We start from the raw sequence: 9,965 nt of genomic DNA, 5'->3' as shown, positions 1-9,965 counted from the left end.
CGAGGCATCCAACTTCTGCAAGGGGCGCCAAGCTCGTCTTGGTCGCCAAACCGCTCAAGGGGGGCTCGTCCTCCATCGCAAAGCCAAATGGCGCTCTGACCTCACCGCAGACGAAAACCTTTCCGCATTCACAAAGTCTGACCGTTCCAAACGGGCACTCATCAGGAACCCGTGCGCGCGGCGTAATTCATCCACAAGGTTTCGGCAAGCCTATGCAACCCGGCTATTCCCACTCGAGATTGGCGTCGATTCTGATCAAATTTCGGTGCTGCCCTTGCCTGCGTAGATACGTACTTGGGCAGCTCTATCTCCGATACCTGGTCACATACACACTCACACACATCCTTGGGACCTGTCATCTCTCCGTCAGCATCAGGCCTGCTCGTGCAACAGCTCATCTGCAAGTCGAGCAAGGTAGAAATGACGAAGTTCAGGGGGCAGCCGCTCAAAGCTCTTGGCTATGCGTGCGACGTCCTGTCTTCCCTTCTCGTACGCCGCCAGATCCCTGTTCCCATACACATCCCGGCCTGTTGAATACCCGCTCTCCAGATCGCGGAAGAAGACGTTGACTGCCACACTCAAATCCGCCGTTGGGGTCGCCGTGTGAAACCACATGGCAGGGAGGAACAGGACGTCGCCCGGATTCAGCATCGCCTCGTATGGGTGAGTCAACGCTAGATGGTGCTGGTCAAGGGCAGAAAAGACATCCAGGCTCGAACTCGAGGTACCAGGCGCGAATGCCAGATGCCTGACATCAGTTGGTGGGAAGAGTATCATGCGTTTCGAACCACGAATCTGCGTGTAGACGTTGGCCATGACCTGCGGGGAAACTGTTAGCCAGTTCATCTCAACCTCTCCAGGTGTAACTTGCATCGTAGTGCAACCACATGTTGGCACGTCCAGATATTCTCAATACGGAGCTAAACAGTCGCTCAGTGATGTAGTCGAGCTCTGTCGGAAGCCGAAAATCTTCTGCGAGGGAGGGAAAGTCCTCTGCAAGATTCGTTGGCGCCTCGGAAGGCTTTTCTTCTGAGAGAGCACGGAGGTATAGCCCCTCTCCCCTTGCTGCCTTATCCATGAATTCCTTGAACATTTCAGTGATGTAGCGAAAGTTCTTGGAGTTGAAGTCCAGCTTGCCCGTGGTGGTTTGGCACTCGTGGATGATGACCTGATAATAGATACGCTCAGTACGGCCACCTTACACATGATTCTCCGAGTCCACACATAGACTTAACATACCTCTTTCGTCTCGCCCAAGCGCTGAACCATATACTCTGGCGTCCACTTCTCCACGCATCCGCCTAGGTCCAGCCCCTCAATGATGACCGGCTTTCTTTCTTGGACCAGCTTCTCCATGCTAGTTCCCGACTTCAGCTGGACGCGCGGTATCGTCGTGATCGTAGCTTTGCCTTGCGGCACGAGTTGGTCTGCTCCATTAGTACTGGGATGGGCGAGCTTGGGCGAATCTGCGTAACCAATACTCAGTGGCTTGCAGATGGTTGACTGTGGACCAGAAGCGTCGGGCACGACATTCGTAAAGTCAGCCGTGTAAACACCTGTGTCCCAGAATGTTCCCATCGAGAAGCATGTAGCCCCTCCACCAACAATGACGAGGCTAGAATTCAAGGAAATAACCGAAGATCCAACCATAAAGGGCAGTTCCTCAACTTTGTCACTCAACATCGCCGCAAACGTAGTAAGTCGTCCTCCAGAAAGGGAGACACAGGCAACGGACTGTCCTTGTGAGGATGGGTCTTGTCCGACACCACCGCACAAGACAGTCAGGGGACCTATATCAACCGACTGGGCACCGAACACTGATAGTGCCCACGCATGTTTGTCGAAGTCTGCCACACTGTCGAAGTGAATAGATGGCTGGAAAAGGGTGTCAGTAAAGTTGGACCAATACTTCGTTAACAAACTCACCTCGGTACCAGTAACATCAACAGTCCAGATATAAGCGTTCTTACTGATTTTCCCATCTTCCTTGATGCCTCCACATAGCAAACCTTGGAACGTTCCCGGCTTGCTCGCCACGTCGACTGAAATGGCAGCAGAGGAGCCAAAGACAGGGTCGGAAACAACGCCTGAGACCGTACACTTAAGCCACCCTTTGACGGGATGGAAGACAAAGTAGTCGGGTGATATCTTGGATGGCCCTGTCTTGCCACCGAAAACCAAAGCAAGAGACGAGTTCGGTAGGCGGACAGTAGAGTGCCTGAAAAGTGAGACGGGAAGGTCAAATGTTTTCTCCCAACTGTTGGAGACTTGGCTGAAGAGCCAACAGTCTGTGAAAGCTCGAGACGGCGAGGCACGGCCTCCAACCAGCAGGACCCCAGAAGATCCAAGATCTGTGAGGGTGTGACACAATCTCGCGGACGGCCCGACGGGGGCCATCTGGAAAGGTAGGCTGTCCGCTTGAACTGAATACACATCGCAGGAATCAAGCCTTGCACTTATCCCCATTCCCAAGGTGTTGAGCAAGTATTGGCCTCCTTCCGCACTGGTAGCCATCATTGGAGCGCCAAACCGACGTTTTGGTGCTCCCAGGGAACCGAGCGCGTTCATGTCCACCTTGATAACACGTTCAGGGGTAGGCAATGAGCTGTACTGCCCAGCAGCTTGGTCGCTTCTGGGGTAGGCCGTGGCATGCATGACAAAATAGTGCCGCGAAAACAGGATAAACTCTTCCCATTCATCAAACGGCTCGACATCGTCAAGCGCAGCCCTTTCGGCCGAGCTGAGGAATACCTCGCAGTTCCAAGCTTCCCAGAGGTCCCAAATATCAACATGGCCCCAGCCTCGGGTTTCGAACCGCTGTCGCTGGCTTTCGAGAGTCTGGTACTGGTGGACTGACTTGAGCGAAGTGCTGAGCTTGTTGAAATGGCTCAACATGGTTCTTGCAAAGGGATGCTCAGGGCCATGAGGGAGAATTTGTTCAAGGAGGCAAAACTCGGCTATAAATCATCAGTGTCAATGTAATGAGGTCTTGAACCAAAAGGGGATAATAGATGTACCTTGACCGATGGAGCTGGCCCACTGGATGAGAGCGTCAGCCGACGCCGTGTCCATGTAAGTTATCGAGACCTCAGCAACAAAGAGTACTGAACAGTCAGATAGGGGCAGAAATGTTTCCAGGCACTGGCGCAAAGCGTCGAGCTCTCGCAGATCGCATCCAATCTGACAGTACTTGTCACTGCGGAGAAGCACATGGTCTGTATCCTTCTCGCTGATATAGGGTTCAGGCCCAAGCAGCTCCCTGAGCTCTGGTGTTCCAAGAACGATTGCTCGCTTCTTTCGCATCAAATCAGGATAGTCAACGTCAAGGAATACAGTGTCTTCGCAGTTGTCTCCATAACGATGGTAACACTGCCAGGGAAGAACATCGCTTTCAGGGACCAGTAAGCGTCTGTGTTTAGGCTGAGCTGGGCTTGGCTACTCACCTTCCGCAGCCTAGGTTGATAACAACCTTCTTACAGCCAAGTTTGGAAGATGTGATGAAGTCACGCACAATCACATCAATAGCCCGTAACCTCAACCAGTATCCCCGGTTAATGAGGGGAGCTCTCCGTTGGAACTTAGGAACGAAATAGCGGAAAAAATGTAACTCGTGAGGGTAGTAGAGTCGTTCGACGCTCCGCTTAGAGACGATGCTACTACTGTTTGTCTAGGGGCACCATCAGAAACCTCTGCCAAGGGATTGCTCAGATATATATGTGTGTATCTTACTCCCATGATCAGGTCATCGAGTGCCTGAGTCTTGGTCGCCCGTAAGGCGACGGGCTTTTCTTTCACCATATCCGTTGACCTGAGGTTCTTCTCCGGTGATGTGTCGGACAGGTGACCTCGTTTTGAAAAATTGGTTGACGGCCTGTTGACTCACACAAGACAGCAAACATTTACTGAAGGTTGTGAAGACTCAGAAAATGCTAGGCAATTGTGTATCGGCGCGCGTGATGGGTCCACCGACAGGGTGCTAACTTGCATCCGGGGCTCTCGTTAGCGCATGTACGTGATATGTACCGCCTGCCTCCGGAATCGCCTTTGAAACGATGATCTCGGGATAGTGTCATTCGAAATTGTACAGAATTTTTGAGGTGTTGAAGGATTCACCAATCGTCTAAGCTGATCGCAGTTGCTGGTTGTGTAAGGCACTCAGTCACCCAAACAGAGCAGGTGGTAACTGAGGAAGGTTGGTAGTGTGCCTTCCCCCTCCTCAGTCCTCCGCCTCCACCCCACTAGCTTTCCAGGTTCCCTGAGCTCCGACTCTCCGTCCTCCGCCATTACTTTCATCATCATCGCCAGTTCATACTTGGACGTCTATTGTCGCAGTCTCCTCCCTGTCCCCGTATTTTCTTGACACTTCTTTTACGCCTACCGCCGATTTTCGTAAAGCTCCGCGATCGCCACAGCCTTGGGTCCGCCAACAGCCGCCGAGAGTTGCCCCGGCGCAGTCCTCATCGCCTGCTCTTCCTCCCAGCCTCTCGATAGCAGCCTGAGCTAGCTCAACCAACACTTGGCTTCACCAACCTCGAGACCGCCTCCTTGGGGCCATGATCAGCGCGCTGGCCTAAGGTTTCTTGCGCGATTGTTCTGCTTACGGGCTCTCTCGTCGCATCGACCCAAGGCGGTTCTCATCTCGCGACCTCGATTCCACCCAGAATCTCCTCCGGATCGCGACTTCGTGTTCGGCCAACCGAACGCATACATACGACCGAACTTTCCTCCTGCCGACTCCTGCTAGCTTTTCATCCCATCATGGCGAACCCAGTACTCAATTTCATCACCTTCAACCAAGACCACAGCTGTCTTGCTGTCGGTAGGTCTTGCGCCTGGCTGGTCTCCGCTTCTTGGTCCAACTAACCTGGGATTTCCTCTCGCCAACAGGCACCTCCAAAGGGTTTCGCATATATCATACAGATCCTTTCTCCCGCATTTTTAGCAGCGATGAGAACAATATCTCCATTATCGAGATGCTCTTCTCAACCTCTCTTGTTGCGCTCGTCCTCTCTCCCCGGCATCTAATTATACAGAACACCAAGGTATGTGCCTTGGATGACAATCTTTGACAACATAACTGATATGTCCTTCAGAGGGCCTCTGTTATTTGCGAGCTCACCTTCCCTTCTGCTGTTCTGGCTGTCCGATTAAACCGAAAACGCCTTGCCGTCGTCCTCGAGGAAGAAATCTATCTGTACGATATTAGCAACATGAGCCTTCTGCATACCATAGCCACGTCGCCCAACCCAACCGCCATATGCGCCTTGTCGCCTTCTTCCGAGAACTGTTTCATCGCTTATCCGCTACCGAAACCTCGGGAGGATCCCGATGCGCGCCGGCCTGCTCACGCTCCTCCACAGTCGACCTACGTCTCCCCTACGTCGGGCGAAGTCCTCGTCTTTGATACCGTTGCGCTGAAGGCTGTTAATGTCATCGAGGCTCACCGTTCGCCGCTGTGCTCTATCTGTCTCAATAATGAGGGAACTCTGCTTGCCACGGCTAGTGAGACGGGGACTATTATTCGTGTGTTCTCAGTGCCCAAGGGCCAGAAGCTCTACCAGTTCCGGCGCGGCACCTATCCTTCCACTATATACAGCATGTCCTTCAATCTCAGCTCCACTCTCCTCTGTGTATCCTCAACCTCGGATACAATCCACATTTTCCGCCTCGGGGCACCCCCTGGAAATACGACACCAGCAGGTGCGCCCATCGAACCTCTTGGATCTCAACGACAGGACCGCTGGTCACGGGCACGGAGCTATGATGACCCCGAGTCTCCGGGTAACAGTACGGCAGACTCGTCTAAGAACGAGTCGGCCGACCTGATAGGGCCTGGAAATAACGGCTCAGGCAGCAGCAATTCTGGGCATCGAAGGCAGAGTGGCTCGTTTAGCAGCATGCTTCGCCGTTCTTCACAGATTATGGGCCGCGGTGTTGCCGGCGTCATGGGATCCTACTTGCCGCAATCCGTCACAGAAATGTGGGAGCCCCTGAGAGACTTTGCTTATATCAAGATCCCCAAGTCCACAGTTTCACAGGGTCCCACGCGGGTGATGCCTGCCGGACCCTTACGCAGTGTTGTGGCGATGAGCAGCAGCAGCCCCCAAGTCATGGTTGTCACTAGCGATGGCGGTTTTTACGTCTACAATATTGATATGGAGCATGGTGGAGAGGGCTATTTGGTTAAGCAATTCTCGTAAGTGCCCTTGTGACTTTGACTCCGGTTGTTGGCATGATCTGACTGACATTTCCCCAGCGTCCTAGACGATGATAACCGCGATGAACGATAGGAGATGGTTTCGTTGAACACCCCTCATTACTGAATGGCAGAATTCCGTTTTTGGCGTTTTCCCTCTGTGGGGGTGGACTTGGTTGTTTTCGGTCCCCAAGCTCTTCTTTTGGGACAAGGTATCGTCTTCTTAAATACCCTTTACCTGCTATTCCTATTATTTCTCCTGTTGACCGGTTGGCGAGGAGAGGTGTTTGTGTCTTTTGAGTAGGCGTCACTTCACGTATCAGGCTGGGGAGTTTATACATGTCACAGATAATCAAACAATAATAGCTCGTCTTGTCCTTCGAAATCAACAATTCAACCATGACAACGGTGTAGTTGTAAAAGCAGGTACTATAAACATCGGTCCGTGGCTCTCATAGCCGTCGTGATTCATCAACATTCAAACCCAAATCCCTGAAGACGGCAAAAAAGCACATGAGAAAACAGTCTTCTGTCCTGAACGCCACATACACAAACCTACAGGGGCTTTTTCAGACTCGTTAAACAAAGCGCCCGCGTGTTTCCTAATTTCTGGTTCCTGTTGATCTTTTCCCGTCATTCGTATGCTGATAACGGTGCGTTCATGACGCCACAGTGTGTGTAGCCAAGTTCCCCTTGGCGGTAAGCCGCACTCTAAGCAAGCACGCCAGGTGCTTAAACGAGTCCGCACCCGCTATAATGAGGATAGATATGAAGTCGAATGTACTGGATCGATGGCTCAGTCCTCTTGATGCTGGGTCATCCACCTGATCTCCCACTGGATCTAGAGACTCTTTCATAGAAAGCGAAAACAACAAGGCGCCAATGATGCTCCTTTTCACCTGGAGTAGGGGCGATTCATGAGGGCGATTTCTCGCGCAATCTCCCCCCACTCCAATGTTCTCTTGACCTCAGCGTCAGGGTCACCGTCCTGCTGAAGTGCCTCTTCCCACTTCAAGAGCTCGTAGGCGAATCGGAGGTGTGGTTGAATAATTACATTCAGTCGACGGGCTCGGACAAAGCAATATGCGTGAGGGAACGACATGTTTTTCGCACGCATCACCTCGGCGATGCAGATGGTGGCACTACGGGATACTCCCACCCGACAGTGCACCAAAGTCGCAGTACCATTTCGTCTTCCTCGGTCTATCAAAATATGGTCAGTATGCCTTTACCCCTGTAGCCGCCCTCGGAACTTACCAATGAACTCGAGGCATCGAGCAAATTCATCGGTCAAGGGATCAATGCCATTATCCTGAACTCCCTGAACCACGCAGACATTTTCTTCTCCCCATTCTTCCAGGTCACCTTCTCGCCACATAGCCGTTTCACCGACACTCAGAATCTGAGTGATCCCGAGGGCTTTAAGAAGGTCTGGATTGTTTGCGTGGCCCAGATTGCCCAGGTACATGTAGTCGAGAACGCGGCTTGGGAACGACCCATCGAGAGCACCAAACCAGCTCGGCTCATCCCTCGTCAGGTGAGTGATTTCAGTCAAGCTCAACCCGCTACATACGGGGGATTCTCGGAGCAATCTTGGTGTGATGGATGTCAATAGGGCCACATCAGTTGGGTAGGCAAAGAAATTGCGTTTCTTGGTCGTGTGAAGTTGTAGCCACGCCTCCGGGACAGGTAGACCAGTGCTATAACTAAAGTATGCAATGCCTAGCATAGTCGACTCGGTATAGCCATCAGCGCAGTGGAGGAGAATCTTTCGAGGTCGAACTTCAAAGGTTGGATGATCATCGGATGGCATAGGGGAGTCTCCTTCCGCGTCGGTCTCGTTAGTATCCCGTTCTGGTTCAGGATAAGTACCATGAGCAAGATGGTATATCCATTTACAGGTCTCAAGAATTCCATCTGTCTCGGAATGAGACCATGTCGGTGGCAATATGCTGCCTGACGAGGGGAAGTCGAGAAAATGATGTTTGCCATCGTCTCCGGGGCTCTCTGCAATAAGCTGGAGTGCCAGTGGGTTCAGACGTCCCAGGTCGCTACACTCGATCAGGATATCAAATGCCTGCTCCTCAGGGCTCCCTTGTTCGGGGGTAGGGCCCATAAATACGTTCTTCGAAATTTCCGAGGCCTCAGTCATAGCCCACATCTCCCGCCTCTCCTGGTTGAAAAAGTCGATGACATTGCCAGTCAAGTGCCCCGATGCATCGATGGCCACGATCTCAGGGTGGTTTTCCTGGAATTTCGAAAACGGGCTTGTACAGACGAAGGTATTGTACTCGGGCAAGCAGGCCCCCAGAGCTTCATGCTTCTCCCGCCATCGATTCTGCGCAGCCGCAATATCCCACGCTACCTTGCGTGTCTTTGCTAAATCTCGACCATAGACAATTATGTCTGACATGACAGCGCTTTTCACCGTCTGAATCTGAAAGTTTCGGACAGAAAAGCCCTCTCGCGGATCCGCTTCGATGAATTCGGGATTGCTACCCGTCTGAAGAATCTCATTAGGGGCAATCGCCCCCTTGAGTCGTGCACAGCTGAGGTCGCCATCAGCCTTGACAAGAGTGACAGTTCTGAGGCAGGAAGGCGTCCTTCTCAGAGCACGTCGTCGAGCAGCGAAGAATGACTGCTGAACATGGTTCTGGGGATGGAGACCATGAAACCACGGAAAGACGAGGGAAGGATCGGGCAATGGCTGGCGGGAGGCAACATCGAGCGCCTCGGCTACCTTGGGTGCATCAAGTTCGAAGATGGAGAGTGCGCCAGACTCAAGTCGGCTCAAGTCATCGAGTGGATATAGGGCCGAGATCTGTCGAAGTCGATCATGAGACGGCGGAGACGGCGGCGGAGTATCTGGCTCGTCGGGGCGAGCGGGGCCAGTGGGACAGATGGGGATATGCTTATTCGGAACAGGAACAGAACATGGCGAAGAAGAACTGGTGCTGGATTCGAGGGAGAGGGGCGGGGTGATGGTTGACGAGGGACGATGAGGCGGGATAGGCCGGGCGAGGGCGACGGTAGTCATGTCAGCGACAAAGGAGGAATTATGTTGAATAGGACCCTGATGTGAAGCTGTGTCGGACGGCGTATTTCGTAAAATGTATGGGTAAGATGCAGTGTGATATACAAGAACAGGGCAGTCGACCAGACACCTTGTCGAGCAGTTGGGTCAGACGATCAAACAGCAGTTGAGGTCGTATTCAAGTCAAGGGTGCAGGAGATTCTCGGCCTCAGCCACAGGATGCTGGATGAGCGAGAGTCAGGGACTTGGATGCAGATCGAGAGATTGCAAGATGGGACGCCCACGGCTTATTTCTTGCTGGAGGCGGGCTCTTGTCGCACATGCCTGAACCCAGGAGAACAGAGAAGGCACGAGAAAACCAGCCACAGAGTCCCCGAATGGAATGAGAGCGACAACAAGGGAGGTAAACGGGAGAGTGTTCCAGAGAGCAGAGCAGGGGAACGGTGCGAGACTGGGCAAATGTGCGCTTGTGATGGGTGGTACAAGGAGGTCTTTCCAGGTGCACAATGTCGTGGGCACCGCAGAAGCAAGGCGAAGAAAGCGAGACTATATCGACCGATGGATGAATCGAGGTTATCGTAATGCAACAAAGACGACAGGAGCAATGGATGCTTTGATGGCAGCAACGGACGAGATCACGAAGCTCTGACGATCGCCGAGGCTTGGCAAAGCGAATCGATCGATTGCCCGACTTGGGAGGAAAGAAATGGGAATTGAGATGGCAACCGACAACGA

The 9,965-nt window shown here is 52.7% G+C and overlaps 3 protein-coding genes across 3 annotated transcripts; 1 reads left to right on the top strand and 2 right to left on the bottom strand.

Annotated features, from left to right (window-relative positions):
• Window positions 1-372: 372 nt before the first annotated feature.
• Window positions 373-3,798, bottom strand: NCS54_01055800 (TRNA wybutosine-synthesizing protein 4; the record flags this gene model as incomplete). Its single annotated transcript, XM_053155862.1, has 7 exons — window positions 373-830; window positions 868-1,168; window positions 1,240-1,875; window positions 1,927-2,957; window positions 3,018-3,388; window positions 3,444-3,667; window positions 3,730-3,798. The coding sequence occupies 7 exons, from the start codon at window positions 3,796-3,798 to the stop codon at window positions 373-375; spliced, it is 3,090 nt and encodes a 1,029-aa protein (XP_053011837.1).
• A 960-nt stretch (window positions 3,799-4,758) lies between these two features.
• NCS54_01055700 (Autophagy-related protein 18) lies at window positions 4,759-6,290 on the top strand (the record flags this gene model as incomplete). Its single annotated transcript, XM_053155861.1, has 4 exons — window positions 4,759-4,819; window positions 4,888-5,042; window positions 5,094-6,196; window positions 6,257-6,290. 4 exons carry the CDS (start codon window positions 4,759-4,761, stop codon window positions 6,288-6,290), a joined length of 1,353 nt encoding a protein of 450 aa, XP_053011836.1.
• Window positions 6,291-7,091: 801 nt separating this feature from the next.
• Window positions 7,092-9,233, bottom strand: NCS54_01055600 (Hypothetical protein; the record flags this gene model as incomplete). Its single annotated transcript, XM_053155860.1, has 2 exons — window positions 7,092-7,399; window positions 7,454-9,233. The coding sequence occupies 2 exons, from the start codon at window positions 9,231-9,233 to the stop codon at window positions 7,092-7,094; spliced, it is 2,088 nt and encodes a 695-aa protein (XP_053011835.1).
• Between the last annotated feature and the right edge of the window lie 732 nt (window positions 9,234-9,965).

This window comes from Fusarium falciforme, chromosome 8 (assembly GCF_026873545.1).
Source record: "Fusarium falciforme chromosome 8, complete sequence".
NCBI lineage: Eukaryota > Fungi > Ascomycota > Sordariomycetes > Hypocreales > Nectriaceae > Fusarium > Fusarium falciforme.
This window is presented reverse-complemented; position numbering and strand designations above follow the sequence as displayed.